This window comes from Elephantulus edwardii, unplaced genomic scaffold (assembly GCF_000299155.1).
Source record: "Elephantulus edwardii isolate Elephantulus edwardi_28Jun2011 unplaced genomic scaffold, EleEdw1.0 scaffold00090, whole genome shotgun sequence".
Taxonomy (NCBI): Eukaryota; Metazoa; Chordata; class Mammalia; order Macroscelidea; family Macroscelididae; genus Elephantulus; species Elephantulus edwardii.
The window spans coordinates 2,288,069-2,312,726 of NW_006399840.1; the positions used below are offsets into that span (position 1 = coordinate 2,288,069).

General features: G+C 38.1%; 1 protein-coding gene across 1 annotated transcript in view; it reads left to right on the forward strand.

Annotated features, from left to right (window-relative positions):
* LOC102855364 (ribosomal protein S6 kinase delta-1-like) overlaps positions 1–24,658 on the forward strand; it is a 280,773-nt gene that overhangs the window by 10,540 nt on the left and 245,575 nt on the right. The window contains 1 exon segment of the mRNA XM_006890552.1: positions 23,355–23,390. Coding sequence (XP_006890614.1) covers positions 23,355–23,390 — 36 coding nt within the window.

A 24,658-nucleotide genomic window follows, 5' to 3' on the forward strand; every position in this document is an offset into this window, starting at 1 on the left:
TTGATAAATTGTCCACCAATCTTGACCCCACATTACTCCTCATAGAGCCCAGCCTCCCGGATAATCTGTTCTGCATATAGGTTGAAAAGGTATGGGATTCTAAGTGGCCAGAGCTAGTCCATCTCATCTCACTAATGTTGATGTTCAAGCATTCCATTTCATTTTTCACAATTTCTAGTTTTCCAGCATTCAAGCTTCATACATTCTGTGTTCCAGTTATTAAAGGACGTTTGGCACTATTTTTTCTCATTTTTACTAACTTCCAATCTGGCCTCTACCACTAATACTGTAACTATCTGTGTTCCTCCCTTGTTCATTGGCTTTCAGAGGCCTGATTTTTAAGAAGTGGATGGCTAGTTCTTCTTTCTAGTTTTGTCTTAATCTGGAAGACCTACTAAAACGTATCTGGGCTGTGTCCTTTGCCCCTACCTGTTCCAATTTGAATGCTAAACAAATGATTTGAGAAGCTGAACTTTATGAAGAAGAATGTGGCATTAGGATTGGAGGAGGAATCATCTCTAACCTACATTATAGAGATGACTCAAGCTTGCTTGCTGAAAGTGAGGATGACTTGAGATGTTTGTTGCAGAAGATAAAAGACTATAACCTTCAATGTAGAATATGTCAGCATCAAGAAAACAAATATCCTCACCATTGGACCAATAGGCATCGTTAAGTTAGATGGAGAAAAGATTGAAATTATCAATGATTTCTTTTTACTTGGATCCACAGTACCAGCATCCCTTTGTATCAGCAATGAAAAATCAAGAGGCATATCACACTGGTAATATTTGCTGCCAGGGACCGCTCCAGAATACTGAAGAGTAATGTTAACAATTTTTTTTTTCTATATTTTATTAATTTTCATAAACATTTACAGAGATTTTGGGTTTCCATTCATTCATTGTTGCACTATTCTCTCTACCCTCCTCCCAGTTTGTTCTTGTCCAATTGCCACAGTGCTTGTCAAAGCCAGTTCTGATTAATCTTCTTTGTCAGTGTGTCCTTTGCCATTCCCTATCACTCCTCCCTGAGAGAGACTTCACTGAAGAGTAATGTTAACAATTTGAAGACGAAGTCACACCTGATCAAAGCTGAGGTCTTCTTAATTGCTTGTTACGCATCTGAAAGTTGGACAGTAATAAGGATGACAGAAAAAGAATCGATGCTTTTTAGTTGTGATGTTGGAGAAGCGTACAGAATATCCCTTGTATGGCCTAGAGAAAAATAGGTCTATACTGGAGAAAGTGAAACCAGATAACCCTTTGGAGGCAAGGGTGTTTAAACCACCTCTCAGTATTCTTTGGGCTTGTTCAGAGACCAGGCCTTGGAGAAGAACATCTTGCTTGGGAAAGTGGAGAGTCAGTGTAAGAGGGGAAGACTCACAACAGCATGAATTGATACGGTAGTGGTAGCAGTGTCCCACATGTGTTAGAGATGGTGAGGGTGGCACAGGTTCAGGTCTGCTGTTTATGAGTCACAGTCAACTTGATAGCACATAACAATTGTCTTTTTTTTTTCTCCTTGTGCAAATTTTTTTACACTTTTTAAAAAAAATTGAGATCTTAATGAAAGTTTATAAAGAACTTGGGTTTCCAGTCATTCATTGTTGTACATTTTCCTTCCTGACCCTCTTCTCCCCCAGATTGCTTTTTTCTTTGGGAAAAAAAGTTTTTTCATTATACAGAGGGCCCCCCCCCCTTTACAGTGCATTTCTTATTCTGGACTCTTGCCATGCCAGTAATACCTAATTATATATTCCTTTTATACAGTTCTATCTCTCATCTGTTTCAACACGGTGTACATTATTTATCCCCTCTTTTCTTAGTTTTCCCCCAGCCCCCAAGTCAGTCCTATTTTATAACAATGGCATTATGCCGTATTTGTCATTTTGTGATTGAGATATTTCACTCAGTATAATGTCCTCTAGGGTAACCCATTTTGTATAATATTTCACGAGTTCCTTGTTTTTCAATGCAGCGTAGTATTGCATTGTGTGAATGCACCACAGCTTCTCTATCCACTTGTTTGTTCATGGGCACTTGGGTGTTTCTAACTCTTTCCTGTTGTGAACAAAGCTGCAATAAACATGGGTGTACATACATCTAGTTGGATGGCAGTTATGATTTCTTTAGGCTATATTCCCATTAGAGGAATTGCTGGGTCAAATTTCCAACTTTTTGAGAAAGTGCCATACTGCCTTCGACAGTGGTTGCACCATTTTACACTGCCACCAACAGTGAATAAGGGTTCCAGTTTCTCCAAAACCTTGCCAGCATTTGTTGTTTGCTGCTCTGTTAAATTTTGCTATTCTTAATGGGGTGAGAGGATATCTCAGTTGTTTTGATTTGCATCTCTCATAGAGCTTCATGTGTTTGTTGGCCATCTGAATGTCTTCTTTGGTGAACTGTCTGTTCATATCCTGTGCCCATTTTTCATTTGGGTTGTTTACCTTTATCTTGTTGTGGTGATAGCAACTGTCTTTATCTAGCAAAGAAGACAAGGTTTTTAGTATATCTTAGTTAAGATGATTAAAATCATCATCACGATGACATTTTAGATGAAGATTCTTCTGACTTGACTTTAAAGACTCTTGCTCATATTTATTAAGAAGTAGTTAAATTGGCAAAGGGAAAATAAGTTAGTGTACCTTATGGTAATGTGGTCTTTTGTGTGCTGAGCTAGTGACTATACTCAATTGAAAGTTGCTTTTTACCTTTTTGGTTATTGTTCATTATGAGAGTGACAAAAAACTCTCCCAGTGACCAGTGATGGCACTGTCTCGGCATAGTACATAATGAGTTGAATTGCTAACTGAAAAATTGCCCGTGTGAATCTATCAGAACTTCTGCAAGAGAAAGATAAGCAGTTTTCTCCTGTAAAGATTTACAGCCTTGGAAAACCAATGGAGGGTCACTTTGAGTCAGTATTTGTTTGGTTTAGATGTTTATCTTGTTCTTCTGGTTCCATGTCATGTGTTCTTTCTGCTCTGCTAAAGTACTTTTCCAACTTTATTATCTTTGCTTGACCCACATTTATTTGTGAATGAAAAAACGGATTTACCTAAGAGTTACTACTCACATGCTTAGAATTGTAAGTTCTGTTGTTGTTGTTATGCACCGTCAATTTAGAATCACTTTGACCCTTCTGCAGATTTTTGGAGGCAGTTTAAATCACCGAGGAGATTGCTCATCTTTCTCCCGCAGAGCACCTGACAGATTTGAACCTTTGGGTTGGCATTGCAAATCCTTATCACTAAGCCATGAGAGTTCCCTTTTGAACATTTAGGAAAATTGATTAGTGCTGTCCTGAAAAGAGCACTTTTGTTACAGTCATGTGGTTGTGAGATCTACACTTGCCTCTGATAACTACTGGCTGTTTATTCTTGGGCCGTGGTTATATTAACCATAAAAATTTTCACCATGAGATCATTGTGAGGATTGAATTAAGCTCTTTATCTCTCAGCATTGTGAAAGGTTGTTGTTATGTGCCATTGAGTTGTGATGCATAGTGACCTTGTGTACAACAGCTCTGAACCTTGCTCTATCCCTAGCCAACCTTATCGTCTCTGACACACCTACCCTCATTAGCTCATCTCACTGAGGTGAGAGTCTTCCTCTCTTGCACTGTTCCACCACCCTCCCAAGCATGATGTCCCTATGCAAGGACAGGTCCCTCCTTGCAACATGCCCAAAGTATGTCAGACAAACCTTTAGAATCCTTGCCTCCAAGGAACAGCCTGCTTTCACCCTCTCTAGGAAGAACCTGTTTATTCTCCTAGCAGTCCATGGTATATTTAATACTCTTCTCCAGCACCACAACTCAAAGGCATCAATTCTATCATTACTAGTCATTGTCCCATTTTCTGATGCATAGCAAGTAATTGCAAAGACTATGGCCTGGATTAGGCACACATTGGTCTTTAGAGTAACATTGTTGCTTGTCAGTATTCTGGAGAGATGCCTGACAACAAATTTCCCAGTGTAATTCATCTTTTGATTTCCTGGCTGCTGATACCAAGAGTGTTGATTGTGGAGCCAAGCCAACTGAAGCTGTTAAGAATTTTAGTCTCTTTACCATCCATCATGATGCTACCAGTTGGCTCAGTGGTGAGAATTTTTGTTTTCTTGATGTTGAGTTTCAATCCATATTGCAAATTACAATCCTTGACCTTCTGCAGAAAGCACTTCAGGCTCTCCTCAGTTTCAGCAAGCCGGGTTGTATCATCTGCATAATGTAGGTTTGTTGATAATAACTCTTCCTCCAATCCTGATGCCACATTCCTCCTCATAGAGCCCAGCCTCCCGGATGATCTGTTCTGTAGATTGAAAAGGTGCGGAGATAGGACACATCCCTGGCACACACCCTTTCCAATTTTGAACCATGCAGTGTTTTTTTCTTCCTCTGCTCTGATGACTACCTCTTGGTCCAAGTATAGGTTTCACATAAGCACAATCAAGTGTTCCTTACTGATTTCCCTGAAATTTAGCATGTGCTATTGGTATTAACAGAGGAAGATTGAATAAAAAAATTGTGGTAGAATTTCTTGGCTGTGTTCCATATTTTAGTAGTGTCATAATAAGTCACTAATAAATTAATAGAATGATAAAAAATTTTAGAAAATGTGATATATTATTTTAAATTTTGAGATTTACTTGACATATTAGTATATTAAGTAAAAGCTTTTGAGAAATTCTGCTTTAAAATCTTTAATAAGAGTATACTGAATTCATAATTAGTTCTTCCTTTGAGAACACTGATTTTAAAAATTCTAGTACCTTGTGAAGCATTACTTTAGGGTTGTAAGTTTGAAGACGACTTGGTGATTAAATTCGCTATTAAAAGAGGATCTTGACATTATAAATGTAGTAAATTTTGAACCAGTGGTAATTTATGCTTGCAAAGGATATTTATGAATTTTAAATTAATAAATTTTAAATTAATTAAAAAAGTAATTGTTTTAAATTCTGATATTTGTGGAATTTATGAACTAAATTTTATGACAGACTATTGAAATTTGCCCAGAGGACAATTACTGTTAGTAATTTGGGACAGAATGGATTTATAATATTTTGATTTTAGAGTTAATAGTAGTTGTTGAGATAATTGTTAGTATAGTTTTAAAAATTGAAACATTCGGATCTGAGGGTTCGTTTTTTTCCTTTTAAGTATGGTTTTATCTTTCAGATTTCTAATTGATATTTTTTTTTCTTCAGTCTTCTTTACTCATTCATTATTCTTAGGTATAACGTAGGTCCTTAAATTGTTTATTAATTGATTTAATATGCATTACTCAATTATGAACCACATATGCACACTGTTACAGACAATGAAGATACAAGAGAGAGAAAACGTGTCTGTCTTCAATGTTTGGAGACTTATTACCCTCTAATTGATGTTTTTATCAACGTTACAAATCACCCTGAAGATAATTACGTGTAATTGTTACTAATGAACTTTTTGACTCAATGCATCTTGTCCTAACCTAATTGAGTTTTTGGTTTTCATTTCAGAGGCTACATCCTTAAGGTTTTTAAATGAGAATTTGTTAATGTGCTTGTATAGCAATTATATTTTTGTAATGGAGTAGCTTGGGAGTCAGATCAGTATATTCTCCATTAAATTCCTGTACCTAGAAAATCAAGAAAGCTACATGATACAGATGACACAGCCTTGCTTTAGGAGGACCTGAAACACTTGCTGCAGAGGGAAATTGGAAGAATTTGTTCTTCAAAACAATATATTAGAATTTTGTAAATAAACTAGTAGAAAAAGAAAAAAACAAAAAACGAAATAGTGTTCAATATGGATTATATCTCAAAATCAAGAAAACAATTGTCTGGATGATGTGCTGGGCACCATGTTGGAGAGCTGATGGTATCCCCCCTCCTCTTTGCTTGTATGTCAGAATGTGGAGGGGGACGGTCTCAGTGGGGCTCATGGGGAGGCATTCCAGTCTATGGGAGACCCTCAGTGGGAGGCAGTGGCTGAGAGGTAGTTAAGGAACATTGGATATCAAGAGGCCACAGGAAGTGAAAGATTTTGAGAAGAGGGGAAAAGGAAGTTTGTCCTGTCCATGATCACTTTCCTTGTCATGTAGCTAAGAATGGAGAAACAATGTTTTGGGAAACTATAGACTTGGAGAAGAGATTGCCCCTCTTTGTCCTGTGGGGCGGCTGGTGGAGTTGAACTGTCATGCCTTTGAGTTGGCGGTGCAACTCTTTACCCCACTGGATCACAATGATACAATGATCTCAATTTAAAAGCTATCTTATTTTCAAGCTGGAAAAAGGGATCTATGATTTCAGAATATCAGCTACTGAACCAAGAGCTCCTCCTAACTTTAAATGTTGAATATAATCCTTTTGATGAAATGAAAGAAAGAATACTGAAATTTTCACTGGCCAATTCCTTTTACTAAATGATACTCCTTTTCCTATTCAATGGTGTGAATTACTAACTAATCCAAGGAACAGCAATTTTCTTAGAGGAGTAGGAAAGAATGTGATGCTTGTTAGCTATGTTTATCCTTCTTCAGAAAAGAGAATTCTAATAGTTTAAATTGAATGAATGTTGTTATGTTTCCTGGAAATTCACAAGTTATACTGAGAGGTCTAGTATAAATGGGCCTGGAACACCTAGGCCATTGAACTTATGAGAGGTTTCTTGGAGTTTTGGTGACAGTAGTAGAGAATTGCACATCCAACCTAAAGGTACATGGTTAGAATCTACCAGCTGTTCATGGGAGGAAGATGGGCACTCTCCTCCCATGTAATCTACTGCCTCTGAAAACCCACAGGAGGATTAGCTATGGGTCAGTTTTATCTCCATGTTACTTAACGACAATGACAACAAATGACTTAAGAGTCAAACCTTCAGCAAAATGAGGACAAAACCCACAGTGACTCTCTGACATCTGAATCTGAAATTTTCTCAGTCACCCTTTAAAAAAGAAACATCCAGATGAAGATGCTGTGGAAGCTGAAAGGCATGAAGTACGAAGATTCTGATTTGACAAAGAGTGTGAAATAAGAGAGACAGCCAGTTAAACAACTAACTTTAAAATTTCTTTCGATATAGCATGCAAGCAAGATTCTACTGAAGATTATCCAAAAGCGAATGGAACAGAGAACTGCCAAAGTGCAGGCTGGATTTAGAAGAGGTCATGACGGTGCTAGTGATTATAGCTAATATCAGATGGATCTTGACTGAAAGCAGAGTGTACCAGAGGAATGTCTATCTGTGTTTCATTGATTATGCAAAGACATTTGACTGTGTGGATCATAACAACTGTGGCTGACTCTTAGAAGAATGGGAATCCCAGAACACTTCATTGTGCTTATGCGAAATCTGTACTTCTACAAGGAGGCAGCTGACAGAACAGAACAAGGAAACACTGCATGGTTCAAAATTGGGAAGGATGTGTGTCAAGGATGTGTCCTATATCCATATACAGAACAGATTATCCAGGAGGCTGGGGTATATGAGGAGAAGTGTGGCATCAGGGTTGGAGGTAGACTCATCAGCAACCTGCATTATGCAGATGAAACAACCCTGCTTACTGAAACTGAGGAGAACCTATAGTGCTTGCTGCAGAAGGCCAAGGACTGCAGCTTTCAATAAGATCTGAATCTCAACATCAAGAAAACAAAGATTCTCACCACTGGGCTGATTGGCAGCATCATGATAGATGGTAAGGAGATTGAAATTGTTAGCAGCTTCAGTTTGTTTGGCTCTACAATCAGCACTCTTGGTACCAGCAGTCAGGAAATTTAAAGATTAATTGCATTGGGAAAATCTGCTGTCAGAGTTCTCTCCAAAGTATTGAAGAACAAGGATATCAGTCTGGAAACTAAGGTATGCCTGACCCAGTCCATGGTCTTTGCAGTTACTTGCTATGCCTCAGAGAGCTGACTTGCTATGCCTCAGAGAGTTGGACAATGTCTAGGGATGATAAAGGAGAGTTGATGCCTTTGAGTTGTGGTGCTGGAGAAGAGTATTGAATGTACCCTGGACTGCTAAGAGAACAAACACATTCGTCCTGGAGAGGGTGAAGCCAGGCTTCTCCTTGGAGGAATGGATTCTGAAGCTTTTTCTGAAATACTTTGGACATGTTGCAAGGTGGGATCAGTCCTTGGAGAGGGACATCATGCTTGGGGGGGTTGGGGGACGGTACAAGAGAGGAAGACCTTTGAAGAGATGTATTGATTCAGTCACTGGGGTAGGTGTGTCAGAGACAATAAGATTGGCAAGGGATAGAGCAGGGTTTAGTAGGACTGTTGTACATAAGGTCTCTATGAGTTGCAGATGATTTGATGGCACATAACAACAACATGTTAGAAGAAACAGAAGCATTATTTTCTTCTCAGAATAAAGTGGTTGCACCGAAGAACATTGTTCAGGAGAGGATGAAGATGAGGATGAAGAGTATTTTATGACTTCAGCAGATAGAATCTCAAAAAAAAATAAAGAAAAAGCATCTGATGATACCTGTGAATGCAGAAACGATGATAACTGTAAATGCAGAAACTTTTGTGGAAGATAATTACATGGAATAATCTGATCTGTTTCGAACTGAGAAAGATTTACTTTCTGAAGGTAGTGAAAATATAAGTCTTGTAAGTTGTACTTCCGACTGTGAGGAAGCAGAAGAATTGGCAGGATCCAACTCCAGTAAAACTGGAGAGTCATTGTTTAAGGAAAAATGATGAAGCCACAGAAGTCACAGATGAACCAGTGGAACTAGACTGTTTTAGAAACTTTTAGATACAATACTTAACATACAGTTCTGGTTTTACAATGTATAAAACTTTTATGTAATAAAGTGAAACTTTAGTTTTATAAGAGAAACAAGTTATCAAATTAAGTACTTTATAAAAAAAATCCTGAAAGATTTGTATGTGTAAAAACTGTGAATATCAGCTCCAGGGTCCTGCTCACTGCTGACATATTTTGGTTTGTTTAAATTATTGGTTTGTGTATAGATTTTTTTAAAAAAATAAGAATTATAGCTTTTAAACTGGAAGTAATAATTGTCATTTTGAAAACCTTTTGGGAATTACATTTTTGTTTATATACATCCAGAAGATAGCTTTTTAAAATCTTTGTCTCTTTCTGATAGTTATAGGCGTTTTTGTATTTTGGTCATAGTTTCAACATTTTCACATATGAATTACAGAGTTCCATGCACACAACACATACAGAGACACATATGCATCTGTTATTCTGAGGGAGAAATGCTTTATTTTTCTGTTTCTATACAGAGATGAATGCAGTGGAAACCTTTTCTTTTGATAATGATTGAGTTCACCTCTTTCAGAAGACAGTTTCTTTCTCTTCTGAGTAATTAAAATCTGGTCATTGTGAAACTCTGAAATGTTAGGTCTGTTGAAATACCAGGTTAAATGCATTCTGAGAAATGTGTCCAAATGAAAATTCTTTTTTGTAATTCTGAGGTGCCAGAGAAAAAGACCAATTTATTTATGAAAAAAATGTGCTTCATCTTGGAAATAGTGTTCAAACATTTGCTTACTGTTTTGTAGAGTGAATGCTTATAAAGCAATTCTCAGAAGAACTGGGCAGGCTTTTTTTATCTTTTGCTCACTTTTCTGAACATCATGAATATTACACATTTCTTTCAAATTATTCTCATGTATATAAATGTGAATGGTATGAAATACCACTGTACTATAAAATTTAATATATTACTTTAATAACATACCTGGGCTAAATGACTGACGCATTAGGGATGCATAGAATCTAACATAATTTGTATGACATTTTAAAGTGAATAAGATATTTTTAACATGCTGTTTTGACAGCCAATGTAATATTTTTCACCTCAACAGAAAAGAACAATGATTACTCTGAAGTGTATTTGCAGATTCACATATTTAGAGTCATGCAAGCTATAACTTAACTTTAAAATTATTGGCTTCCAAATTGATAACTGTTTCTTCGGTTGTTCCCTTTGATATTTAATGTTTAGATTTCTGTAAAGTAGATTTTTGTACAATGTAATACATTCATTACCTTTGTGAAGCAGTATATAATTGTATAAATTCTTTGTTCAGACTGAATGCTTACACACAGAAATTATAGCTCTAGTGGACCAGTGGTAAGGAATTGCACTATCAACTTGAAGCACATGCTTCTTATCTACCAGCTGTTCCATGGGAGAAGGATGGGCAGTCAATTCCCATGTGATTTACGGCCTCTGCAAACCCTCTGGAGGGTCAGCTATTCGGCCTGTTCTGATTCAGTAGGACTCAATAACAAAAACAGGCTGAATGCTTGAGATTCCAAAACAATATTCATATAAAGCAATACAAATTAATGTCATAAAATATCCCTCAAATTCTTCATGAGCCAATAGGCAACATGATGATAGATGGAGAAAAGATTCAAATTGCCAACAATTTCACTTTAATTGCATCCATAATCATCATCCTTGGTACCAGCAGTCAAAAAATAAAAATTCGTGTTGTATTGGGAAAATCTGCTGTCAAGGACTGCTTGTTTAAAACTAAGATGCAGCTGATCCAAGCCGTGATCTTTTCCTGAAAATTGGACTATGACTAGAGAAGACAGGAGAAGAATCGATGCTTTTGAGTTGTGATATTGGAGAAGAGGATTGATGTCTCATGGACTGCCAAAAGAACAAGCAAATATGTCTTGGAAAATGTGCAACTAGGGTGCTCTTTAGAGACAAAGATGCTGAATAAATACTACACAAGAGCATTGTTATAAAAATACGATGGATGGGTGGAGGCAATATAAGAATGGATAGATTATGAACACTATGTTGGAGTAGGTAAAAGAATAGTTTGAAAGGAATGAACAATTAGACATTATATGTGTCACAGTTAATAATCTGGAACAGGACATGCATTATAAAGTGAACTGGGGAGGAGGAGAGAGGAAAATGCATATCCATGAATGAATAAAAACCCAAAGTCTTTGTGAATTTTTACTAAAATCACAATAAAAAAATCACAATCATTGGTTTTGCTGTTGTGATATAGACAGTGAAGATTCAGTGCCAGTGGCCTCTGATGGAGTGTTTCTCAGTCTGTAGCTTATCACACTCTGTTCTCTGAGATTCTAAAATAAATCTGAAAAACAGAATTACCACCCCCACCCTCAACCCACACACGTAACACAGAGGGATTACTGAAAAACTGTCTGCATTGTACATGCAGGCAGCCTATGCCTATAACATCCAGGCAGCCATGAGGCTACTAGGACTGAAACTCATACACTTCTTGCCATCAGTCATCCATCGGCACTTTGTTAGTCTGTGATTGAGCTAGACACATGAAATATGTCGTGTTTACAAAATCAAAGCCATTATTACTTACAGAAAATAAACAGTAAAAAAAGAACTTGGAATGTCAAAGGAAACATTTGTCCATCTCCACTTCTCCCAGTTACTCATGTCTGTTCTTATGTTCCTGGACAAGCATGCCACGCTTCAGTTCAAACCTCTGCCCTTGTCATCACTGTCTCTGGCTATGACCGTGCTGCTCCATGAGAGTACAGGGCTCCCAGTCTTCTGCTGTGCTGACAGGCTTCACTGTGGGTTCCTGCTCTGCTGCCTGTCCCGAAGGGTTTTCTTGCTGTTGTGCAGCCTGAAGTGGGGGACAGGAAATGTGCAGCTCCTGTATGGGGCTAACTTAGGCTTCTGTTCTGCACAATTAAGTATATGGTTCTTTCATTTCTGCTATTAAATTGCCTTCACAGAGGCACCCAGATCTCCCCTGTTGTAGGAAGACTCCTCCATAGCATCCTCTGAGGCAACTTGCCTAAGCTCTGCCTTGCACGGACAAGTTCTTTTAAGTCCACTTCAGTGCCTCTTACTTGATGGTGCTTAAGTGTTTGTCCATAGGCTGGCAAGCCCACTGCACCCTCTTCACTTTGTTGCTAGCAAGTCTATTGCAGCTGCCTCATTCTGTGGGCCAGCATACTAGCTATTATTGTTTCTTGCCATATTGACCCTTTCTTTTATGTTACTTTCCTCTGGATGTAAGAGGTTCTCAAAGGGATTCTAGGTCTAAAAACACACCCCATTCCAGATTCTTCTTGATAGTAGTCACATTCCTGGTATATATCGAACTCTCAATTCATTGCCCTTGAGTCGGAACAGACTTACAGCTGACCGCCCAGCAGGGTTTCAGAGGCTCTACATTGCACAGGAAAAGTTTGCCTGTCTCTCGCTTAGAAATGCTGGTGTTTTTGAACTACCATAGATATTGGATTAGCAATGTAACTTCCTATAGACTATGCCACCAGATCTCTGACCCTTATATAAATCATATCAGTGGCAAGGGATGGAACTCTTAACTAGCAGGAGCCCAAACTGCCCAATCCTGGTAGATTCTAAGTTACTCATGTTCCATGATTGCAGCTAGTCATTTTGTAGGACTTCAAAGACCATAGTTAGAAAGACCATGCAAAAGCACTTTCTGGCACTGCAGTCACTGTGCACCTTCTCTAGATCCGGAACACTGTGAGGGCAAGTTTTTTGTTTATCTTTGAAGAACAGCATGTTGCTGAGTATGTGAATCATTAAGAGTTTGAGAAAGTACAAATTGGTTATTTCTTGTAACATGGTTTTAGAATTATGAATATATTTTTAGGGAACGGCTAATATATGTTTAATATATGTCTGGGGAAGTTTAGACAGTTAATTAGGTTCCCATTTGACAATTTCAATATAAATTGTTCAGTGACAGTTACACTTTCACATTATGTTAACATTCTCTTTAATTGTGCTTGTTCATTCCATTTCCAGTACTCAGGATTCCCAATCCTCTTATTATCTCATCTCTGTTTTAGAGTAAATGTTAACTTTTGGTCTTGTATTGATGGATTTCTCACCACTAGGTCAATTGGCAGCACCATGATAGATGAAGAAGATATTGAGGTTGTTGACAGTTATAGCTTGCTTAGCTCCACAGTCAACACTCTTTGAACCAGCAGTCAAGAAACCAAAAGACGAATTGCACTGGGAAAATCTGCTGTCAGGGACCTCTCTAGAGTATTGGGAAGCAACGATGTGAGTCTAGAGCCTAAGGTGCACCTGATCCAGGCTATGGTTTTTGTAGTTAACTTGCTATGCATCAGAGGGTTGGGCAGTGACTAAGGAGGACAGAAGAAGAATTGATGCCTTCAAATTGTGGTGCTGGAGAACCGAGTCTTGAACATACCATGGACTGCCAAGAAAATCAACAGGTCTGTCTTGGAGAGGGTGAAACCAAGTCTCTCTTGGAGGATTTTGAAGCACTGTCTCACATACTTTGGGCAAGTGGCCAGGAGGGATTGGTCCTTGGAGAAGGACATCATGGTTGGAAGGGTAGAAGGACAACACAGGAGAGGAAGACCCCAGATGAGATGGATTGATACAGTAACTGGATCAGTGGGGGTGGGTATGTCTGAGCCAGTGAGACCGGCTCAGGACAGGGCAGGCTTCAGAGCTTTTGTACATAGGGTCGCTATGAGTCACAGGTGACTCAGTGACACATAACAACAACAGCAACAACCACCACCATCTTACAGGGATAGAATTCTTTGTATGCCACTGTTGCTTTACTGAAAAGTGGACTGTTTTGGTTCAAGAGGGCACTAGGCTCAGATAGTCGATAGTCTTGTTGACCCATTAAGGCTGAACTTTTTAGGGGTTTCTGGAAGTTCTGTACTACCTTTTCCTGTCCTGTCAGGATCTATCTGTCATAGTGTGGTCAGAATGATCTGTAGTGGTAACTGGACATCATCTGTCTGGTTCTTCTGGCTTCAGAAGGGATGAGGCTGTGGTTTGTGTAGATTATTAGTCTTTATAGACTGATTTCTTCTCTGAGCCTTTGGTTTCCTTCCTGCTTTGCCTCTTGATGAGAAAAGACCAGTAGTTGTATCTTAGATGACTACTAGCAAACTATTAAGACCCCAGATGATACTCACGTCATTAGGATGCAGAACATGAATTCTGTGAATTACGTTATGCCAATTGACTGAATTGTCCCATGAGATTAAAGTCCTAAACCTTCAAGTCTAGAAAACCAATCTTGTGTGGGATTTGTATGCCAAACTGTCTGTAACTTTGTCTTTTAGGAATATATGTGCCTGCACATGTATATTTGTGCTTACATGTATTTCTATCTGTGCACGTACACCATTATTTGTACCTATATGCCAACATATATCTATTATTTTTTTATAAAAATGAGATGATACAGTATTTGTCTTTCAGTAATTAACTTGTTTTAATTAGCATTTGTGTCCTCTAGGTCCAGCCATATTCTGTTTTGTATTTTCTTTCTGATTGCATAATAGATGGCTAATAGACTTGCTTCTTTTTCTTTTTTTTCTCTGACTGCCGTTGGGTCAGAACTGACTCATAGTTAACTCTTGGGCAGGTTTTCAGTGGCTGTAATTTCCAGGAGAGGAGATTGTCCTATTTCTCCCACCAAGGCACTGGTGGATTTAAATCACCAGAGAGAGGTGCCTTTGACTGAGCAGTGTAATTCCCCACAGGCTAGATCACCATAGCTCCTTTTTGCTTCTTTGTTTCCTTGAGTTGAATCAACTCAGAGCTGACCCTGCAGCGGGTTTTCAGAGGTAGTAAGTCCCAAGGGAGGAAATGACTCCTCTTTCTCTCATGGATTAGCAGATGGATTTGATTTGTGAACTTTGAGTTGGCAGTACAGCATCTTAGCACTAAGCCATCAGAGCTCTTCTAGGATACATATATTTGATTTCCAGGGTCGATCACCTGGAAAGAAAATCCATAACTTTCAAATATGCAAAAGATAGTAGGAAATAATTTCTGTCACATAAAGATAATTTGCCTGTAATAAGAGATATTAGTTAAAACTGTGAGATACCTTTGTTGCATTCATAAAGTACTTGAGTTATATATTCAGGAAATCCATAATTTCAGAAAACTATAACTTGCAAACTAAAAGGTGCAAGTGAGCAGACCTTATTATCAGTAAGCATGTATTGATTATTTTTGATTGGTGGATTATTGTTGTTGTTAGGTGCCATTGAGTCAAGTACGACTCATAGTGACCCTGTGAACACCTGTGACCCTGAGATCCTGTCCTGTCCTTGCTATCTGTGATACAGTTGAGGCCATTGCTGCAGTCACTGTCAGCCCATCTTGATGGAAGTCTGCTTCTTCTTTCCTGACTCGCCACCCTTCCAAGCATAATATCCTTTTCCAAGGAAAAACCTCTCCCAGCAACATGTCCAAAGTGTGAGAGTTGAAGGATTATTAGAGGGCTAGTTACCTATCTCATCCAGGTCTTCCTCTCTTGTGATAGATTGATTTAGTGACTCAGTGGCTGGGGTGATGGGGGTGGGTATGTTGGAGATGATGAGGTTGGCTCAGAATAGAGCAAGATTCAGAGATGTTGTACATAGGGTCGCTGTGTGTCACAAGCAACTAGATACCACATAGCAATAATAACAGTTATCTGTTCATTCACATGAGGCAAAATGAATTATGGCAGCCCTTTTTTTAATTATGGCAGTACTTTTTAAATTATGGCAGTACTTTTTTTAATTATGGCAGTACTTTTGGAACACTATGCATTTGGGGGAGGAGAGATTGATATTTGTTTAACCTGTTATAAATCTGTACTAATATAGCAGCCATAGCCATATGTGGCTATTTTTAAATTAATGAAAATCAAATACAATAAATTGAAAAACTCGGTTCCTCAGTCATTGTAACTGTATTTAGTACTGTAGCACAGCTGAATCTCCACCTTTCTGACTATGATGTTCCTCTCCAAGGAATAGCTTTTCCTAGCAACATGCCCAAAGTATGTGAGGAGAAGTTTAATCATCTTTGTCTCGAAGGCGCACTGTGCCTACACTTTCTCCAAGACTTATTTATCTGTTATTTTGGCAGCTCATGGGTTATTTTACAGTACTTTCCTCCAGCACCACAGTGCAAAGACATAAATTCTTTTACATCCTTATTCACTCTCAAGCTCTCAAGATGCACGGCAAGTGATTGAGAAGTCCATGACTTGAATCTGGTACAGCTTAGTCCTAAAACTGACATCATTGTTCCTCAGTAATTTAGAAAAGTCCCTAACTGCAGACATTGCTAGTGCAGTACATCCCTTGATCTCCTGATTGCTGGTACCAAGGGTATTGATTGTGGGTCTAAGTAAGATGAAGTCATTGACAGTTTTGGTCTTTTCTTCCTCTATCATGATGTTGCCTTATGCTCCAGCAGTAATGATTTTTATTTTTGGTTGGTTTTTGTCCCCCCCCGCCCCCAACCCCTCATGTTTATTATGCTGAGACACACATTTTAGTTTTTATTTCCTCGAAACACTAAAATAGTACATAGCACATAGTTTAAGAGAAACTGATATATGCAATCAGTAATCCCAGAAGTGGATGTTTTAAGCCTGACTGAAATTTTAAAAAATTTACACGTAAGGATGACCTTTAAATTACCTTTACCAAAATTGCCAATAAACAGTTAAAGGAGTTACTTCAGGGAAAAATCTTCGTGAAAAAGAGGCCTCAGCCCTTGGACACTGGGAACATTCTAGAATGGAGATACTTGATTTTCCTCTCTCTGTGGGTTGGGCTGTGTTGAAAGTTTGCATGTTTATTTTTATTTAAGGTTAGGTGCTAGGCACCTAATCTGAGACAAGATTTTATATGAAGGTAAATTTACTGTTGCAACTTCCACTGTGGGGCCTCCATTTAAATTGTGTTTCAAAGGGAAAGAGGGAGAGGGAAGGAGGAAGAGATAAGAGAAAAGAAATTAAATTGTCCTACAGACCAAAATCATCCTTCAAAATGCAAGGGCATTGTCAGTTTACCAGGACCTCAGCAAAGATTTATAAGAGAGCAACTTGGACAAATAAATATCCATCTCCATTAGATGATCAGAGGCAGTCTTAAAGCAGAAGCTGGCTAGCAGTCCTTGAGACAGGTCCTGAAGAGAAGAAAGGATTTTTGTTTTCTTGACTTTGAGATGCAGTCCATATTGAAGGCTGTATTCTTGATCATCTGCACCAAGCACTTCAATTCCTTTCACTTTCAGCGAACAAGGTTGTGTCATCTGCATAATGTGGGTTCCTGATGAGTCATCTTCTGATCCTGATGCCACATTCTTTTTCATAGTAGTTAGCTTTGGGAATAATTTGCCCAGCATACAGATTGAATAGGTATGGGCAGAGGATACAGTTCTGTCACATGCTTGTCTTAATTTTAAACCTTGTAGTGTTGCCTTGCTTTGTTCCCATGACAGCCTCTTGGTCTAGGTATAGGTTTTGCATGAGCAAAATTAAGTGTTCTTAGATTCCCATTGTTCTCAGTTTTAGCCATAATTTGTTAAGATCCACACAGTAAAAAATGCTTTTGCATAGTCAATAAAGCACAAATAGACATTTTTCTGGTATTCTTTACTTTCCACTAGGATCCATCTGTCATCAGCAATTATATCTCTGGTGCCATGACCTTTTCTAAATTTTGTATGAACTTCTGGCATTTCTCTATTTAGTGTTCTAGCCATTTTTGAGTGATCTTCAGTAATATTTTGCTTCCATGTGATATTAATTATATTTCTTAATAATTTCCAAATTCTGTTAGATGACTTTTCTTGGGAATGAGAACAAATATGGATCTCTTCTAAACAGTTAGCTAGGCAGCTGTCCTCCAAACTTCTTGGTATAGAGTGGTGAGCATGTCCAGGGTTGCATCTGTTAGTTGAAACATGTCAGTTGGTATCCCATCTATTTCTGGGACATTATTATTATTATTATTATTATTATTATTATTATTTTGCCAGTGCCTTTAGTACAGCATGAACTTCCTTTATTATGAGTGGGTCTTGATTGTATATATGGTACTTCTGGAAGATTTCAGTGTTGGCCAATTCATTTTGGTACAGTGATTCTGTGAAATCCCTCCATCTTCTATTGATGGTTCCTGGATCATTTAAGAATGTGACTGTCCAAGCTCTTGGGCTTGGATCAGGGGGCAGCCAGGTTCTATCGCTCAGCTGTGGCCAAAATCAAGGCTTGGGACCTTCGCAGCAAGAAGAAGGAGGAGCTGTTGAAACAGCTGGCCGATCTGAAAGTGGAGCTTTCCCAGCTGCGTGTCACCAAAGTGACAGGTGGTGCGGCTTCTAAGCTCTCCAAAATCTGAGTTGTCTGAAAATCCATTGCCCGTGTTCTCACTGTTTTTAACCAAACTCAGAAGGAGAACCTCAGAAAATACTAAAAGGGCAAGAAGTACAAACCCCTGCATCTGTGGCCTAAGAAAACACGTGCCATGCACCGAAGCCTCAACAAGCATGAGGAGAACCTGAAGACTAAGAAGCAGCAGTGAAAAGAGCGCCTGTACCCACTGTGGAAATATGCAGTCAAGGCCTGAACTTCTTAAATAAATAACACACACACACACACACACACACACACACACACACACACACACACACAGAATGTGACTATTTAAGAATGTGGCTATTATATTGAACAATGCAGATAGAGAACTTTTCTTTCCATCTTTACAACAAATTTTATTGACAGCATCATTTTAAATGAATGAAAATTGCTAGGAGATTTCAACAGATTTATTTATCACTGTTGGAGGATAGAATAGTAAGAAATTGGAATACTTTCCTCTTTGGAATTTTCTGGTGAGTTCTTTTAGAATAGCAGAATACTCTGGTAGGGAAAATAAGAAGCTAACTTTTTAATTACAAGGGTTTTTCTCCTTATATTTTCACTTTCTCTCTGCAACAGATAAGCCACACAGCTCGTACTATCTCCACTCTATAGAGGAGATTAAGGCTGTACTTTGTTGTTCTTATATGCCTTCAAGTTGGCTCCAGCTCTCTGAACAGTGGCTCTGAACCTTTTTCTATCCTGAGCCAACCCACCATCTGTGACATGACATACTTGACGCCATTGCCAGTCATTGTGTCAGGCCGTTTCATTCAGGGTATTTCTCATCTGTGCTGACCCTCTACCCTTCTAAGCATGAGATCCTTCTACAAGATCTGGTTCTTCCTGGCAACATATCCAAAGGAGCAACCTGGTTTTACTCTTTTTAGGATAGGGCAGTTTGTTCCTTGGCAGTAAATAGTATGTTTAATACTCTTTTCCAACTCCACAACTCAATGACATCAATTCTTCTTCTGTCGTCCTTAGTAATTGCCCAGCTCCCAGATGCATGGCAAGCAGTTGAGAAGACCATGGCCTGCATCAGGCATGTCTTAGCTTCCAGACTGACATCGTTGTTCTTTATTACTCTAGAGACATCTTTTACAACAAATTTTCTCAATGCAACTTGTCTTATGATTTCCTGATGCCAAGATTATTGATTCTGGATTCGAGCAAGGTGAAATTACTAACAACCCCAATTTTTTCTCCATCTATCAGGATACTGCCTACTGGCCCAGTGTTAAGGATCTTTTGTCTTTTTGATGTTGATATGCAATCCATGTTGAAGCTGTAGTCCTTGTTCGTCTGCATCAAACACATCAAGCCCTCCCCAGTTTTCGCAAGCAAGATTGTGTCATATGCATATCAAAGTTTATTGATGAGTTTTTCTCCAATCTTGATGCCACATTTTTCCTCATAAAGTCTATCCTATTGAATGATCTGTTCTGCATATGGATTACAAAAAGTGGAGAAAGAATACATCCCTGATGTACTCCTTTCTTGATTTCGAACCATTCAGTGTTTTCTTGCTCTGTTCAGACAACAGCTTTCTCGTCTAGGTATAGGTTTTGCATGTAGCCTTAATTTGAACCAAAGTTTGTTTGACTTTATTATTGTGGGTCACCAACTCAGAACTGACCCATAGCTGACCCTCTGCGAGTTTTGAGAGGTAGTTATTCAAACAAGGAGATTGTTCATACTTCTCCTGTGGAGTAGCTGGTGGATTCAATCTGTGTGTCTTACTGATTGCAGTACAGATGCCTACCACTAAGCCATCAGAGCTCCCTAAGTGTTCTTATTTTTTGTTTGTTTTATTTTAATGAATTCACATCTTATTTTTAAAATTTTTCTTCAAACCTCAGGATTATCAATGAGTTGAATGTCATCTCTAGTTTATAATATATCGTACAGAGACCAACTAATTTCTTCCCTCTACCGGTGGACATCTTAGATCTTTGATGTATCCTTTTGTTTTTGTGAAATGTGTATTGTAGCTCAAGCTTGCCAATTTTATATTTACATATATATATTTACATATTATATATCTCATGAGATTGTCTAGCTCTGCAGTGCTGTTTGAGAAATTTTTTCCCCCACAATTGTGGGGTTTATTAGGGAACTATGTTGGGGAGAAGGGAAGGCAAAGAATATCACACAATACGAGATCAGGCTTAGTTCAGCAGTCTCAAGCCGGATCAACAAGGCACAATTCCTAAATTAGTCAAAGTCCAGGTTAAATCCAACGGCACAGATGTACCTCTGGTTTCCTCAAGCTGTTTGATAATTTTAAACACCCAGCCAACTTCATTTAAAAAATTTTGAGTATTTCTTTTTGTACAGCTTTGGGCTTTGTATTATGAGAAGATACGCCTTCCCCCACCTCTCTTTTTCTCTCCATTTTGGGAATAATGATTGAAAGATTATTTATCTCTGAATGTTCATGTGTAAAATTTTATGTTATTTTTGTTTTCATCATTGTTTGGTAGTGAACATTTTCATGGGTATTGCTACAGCTGAACAGTGCAGCTACTTTGTTTAATTGATACTTTTATTGAGCTAATTATAGATTATAGAAAGTACCATATGGTAGTGAAGGAATAAGTGTAAGCTGCACTGAATGGATTGGCAAAATATAGAATTGCAAAAGCACTCTTATTAGAGATTATCTTTTAAATGTGCATGTTCTGTAAACTGTAGTGATTTGATGCCTAGATCATGGTTCTCCTTCAATTCTGGTATCTAAAAATAAAACATTATTTCTTTATTATTAAAAAAAATATGTATAAGGTCCCAGCTATTGATGGAATACCAGTTGATATGTTTCAAATGACAGATGCAGCCTTGGATGTGCTCACCAGTCTATGCCAAGAAGATTGGAGGACAGCTGTCTGGGCAAGTGACTGAAAGAGATTCATATTTGTCCCCATTCCCAAGAATGATCCAGAGAATGTGGAAATTATCGAACAATATCATTAATATCATGTGGAAGCAAAACCTTGCTGAGGATCATTTAAAAATGGAAGGAACAGTACATAGGTAGGGAACTTCCAGAAGTTTATGCAGGATTTAGAATAAGTTGTGGCAGTAGGGATATCATTGCTGATGTCAGATGGATCCTGGCTAAAAGTAGAGAATACCAGAAGAATGTCTATTTGTGCTTCTTGACTATGCAAAGGCATTTGACCATGTGGATCATAACAAATTATGGCTAACATTGAAAAGAATGGGATTCTGAGAACACTTAATTGGTCTCATTCAAAACCTTTACCTAGACTAAGAGGCTGTTGTGAGAACAGAGCAAGGGAACTCTGCATGGTTTAAAATTAGGAAAGATTATATCAGGGTTGTATTCTTTCTCCTTACCTATCCAGTTTGTGTGCTCAGCAAATTATTTGAGAAGCTGGATTTTATGAAGAATGTGGCATCAGGATTGGAGGAAGACTCATCAGTAACCTGAGTTATGCAGAGGACACAATATTGCTAAAGTGAGAGAGACTTAAAGGGCATGCTGCAGAAGATTAAAGACTACAGCCTTCAATATGGATTGCATGTCAGTGTCAAGAAACAGAAATTCTCACCATTGACCCTTACAGGTGGCATCATGATAGATGGAGAAGCAATTGAAACTATCAGTCACTTTATCCAACTTGGATCCACACTCAGCATCCTTGATATTAGCAGTCATGAGATCAGGAGACTTACTGCACTGGAGAAGTCTGCTGTCAGGGACCTCTCCAGATACTTGAAGAATAATGATGTCAGTTTATACAGGCTATGATCTTTTCAGTCATTTGCTATGCTGCTGAGAGCTGGACAGTGAATATGGATGACAGAAGAATTAATGCCTTTGAACTGTAGTCTTGGAGAAGAGTACTGACTATCCTATGGACTGGCAAAAGAACAAACAGATATGTCTTGGAGAATGTGCAGACAGAGTTCTTCTTGGAGGCAAAGATGATTAAACTTTGGCTCCTATACTTTGGACATGTTGCTAGGAAAGGCTGTTCATTGGAGAAGGGTATCATGCTTGGGAAGGTGAAGGGAAGGTGAATGACAGGTCCTTGACTAGGTGAATTAACACAGTGATTACAGTAGTGGGCTCAAGTGTGTCAGAGATTGTGAGGATGGTATGGGATAGGACAGGGTGCAGATATGTTGTTCATAGGGTGGCTTTGACTCATACTAGACTTGAAGGTACCTAACAACAATTATAGATTCACATACAATTTCAAGATATAATACTCTTCTTTTTTTCCCCAAATATTTTGCCCAGGGCCTGCAGCTTTTTATTACTCTGATTTATTTACTAGGCAGGGAAAGGGCTACTTACTTGTTGGAATTGCTTAAGAGTCAAAGCCTGAGGCATTTTCTTATGAGCGTAACAAATGAATTTTAACATGTGTACTTGACTTTAGCTGCTATGTTGTTGAATTTTTAATACATGTTTCAGATGGTAAAGTTATGTGGTAGAATTCTGTGTAAGTAATTTACTGTGGGTTTTTTAAAAACAAATTATATGAATTTTTAATACAAATATGAGAGTAGTAATTCTAGAAATGTGAAAAATTTAAAATTTTTTTATTCCATTCGTTCATTGTTGCACTTTTCTCCCTGCCCACCCCTCTCTACCCAGTTCACTCTTCTCTTTGAAAAGTAAAAGAAAAATTCTTTCATTGTTTTACAATCCCTCCCCCCTAGGTCCATTTCACTAAACAGCCTTTGTTCTGGACTCCTGTCATGATAGAAATGCCTAATCACATATCCCTTTTAAACAGTTTTCTCCCTCATCTATTTCATTGCAGTATACATTATTGAACCCATCTTTCTTAGTCTCTCCCCAACCCCGAGGTCAGTCCTGTTTTACAACAGTGGCACCATGCAGTATTTGCCCTTTTGTGACTGAGATACTTCACTCAGCATAATATCCTCCAGGGTCACCCATTTTGAATAATATTGCATGAGTTCCTTGTTTTTCAATGCAGCGTAGTATTCCATTATATGAGTATACTATAGTTTCTCTATCCATTCGTTTGTTGATGGGCACTTAGGTTGTTTCCAACTCCTTGCTGTTGTGAACAAAGCTGCGATAAACATAGGTGTGTACATGAAAAACTTAAAATTTTTGTAGTAACAAAATATTTTTGTGTTTTCTTGTAGGTTGTTTCACGAAGAAATCCAGAGGATGTCCAGGAGGTAATATATTTATATTTATGAAAATTCTATTTTATATACTAGAAACAGATTTGAGTAAATGCTTAGTTGAGGAAATGAAATTATTTGTATTTTCTCCTTGCATTTGGCATTTTTATATGAAGATGGCTTTCATCTCATAAAATGATAGTTGAAGTTTCTCTATTTCATACTTTCTAAGATTCAAGAAAAGTGCTATTCAATAAGAAGTGACGAGTGTTTTGGCAATTAGCACTCATAAGATTTCAGTAATAAGGGTCCCTATTTACATATTTCAAAATCATGATGCTGTTTTAAGAAAAAAAAATAAAAGGCATTTTGGTACCTAGTATTACTTTTTAAAGATTGTAATAATTTTCTTTATTTGCTTCCATTTTAAAAATTGAATTGCCTTGTTGACACCTTGGGAAACTGCTTTATGATCTAGATGTTTATTTTTGAATTTTTGAGTTCTTTTGCAGACTCTATAGATTTTTTTTACCTTTTGCCTTTCTCGCTAAAATGATACCAACATGTGCTTTTTGTTTAAATTGTGGAGATCTCCTTGTAGTTACACTATGTCTCTTGTTGTGTGTTGGAATTGACTCATAGCTGACCCTCCAGAGACTTTTCAGAGGCTGTAAATCATGTGAGAGGAGTTGCCCATCATTCTCCTATGGAGCAGCTGGTGGATTTGAACCACCTTCCATTGCATTGGCAGCATGGCTGCTTACCACTAAGCCTGCTTGTTGTGTATCTTAGGGATCTTTACAGAAGCACTTGTTTATTTCCTTAATTTATTTTCACATTGACCATATATATTTTGACTAACATTAGAAAGATAGATAACAGAAACAAATTTTTTTTTACAATCCTAGAGATTGTAAATTTGAAATAATTTTGGTTGGTTGATTGTTTTTCCTAATGGAATTTGAAAATTTTTAGGTGAGGTATGTACTTTCCCGTTTAGTCACATCTTTCCTTTAAGCTGATTGGTACTCTTAGGATGGAATTTGTGATCTCAATTTAGAAATAGTTCAATTTTTATACACTACTTCTTATTGTTATTATGTGCTGTCGAATCACTTGTGACTCATAGCGACTTTATGTAAAACAGCCCTAAACTCTGCTCTGTCCTGTGCCAATCGCATTGTCTCTGATACACCCATCCCGATTACCCCAGTCACTGAATCAATCCACGTCATAGAGGGCCTTCCCCTCCTGCGCTGTCCCTCCACCCTACCAAGCATGTTGTCCCTCTCCAAGGACCGGTCTCTCCTTATAACATGTCC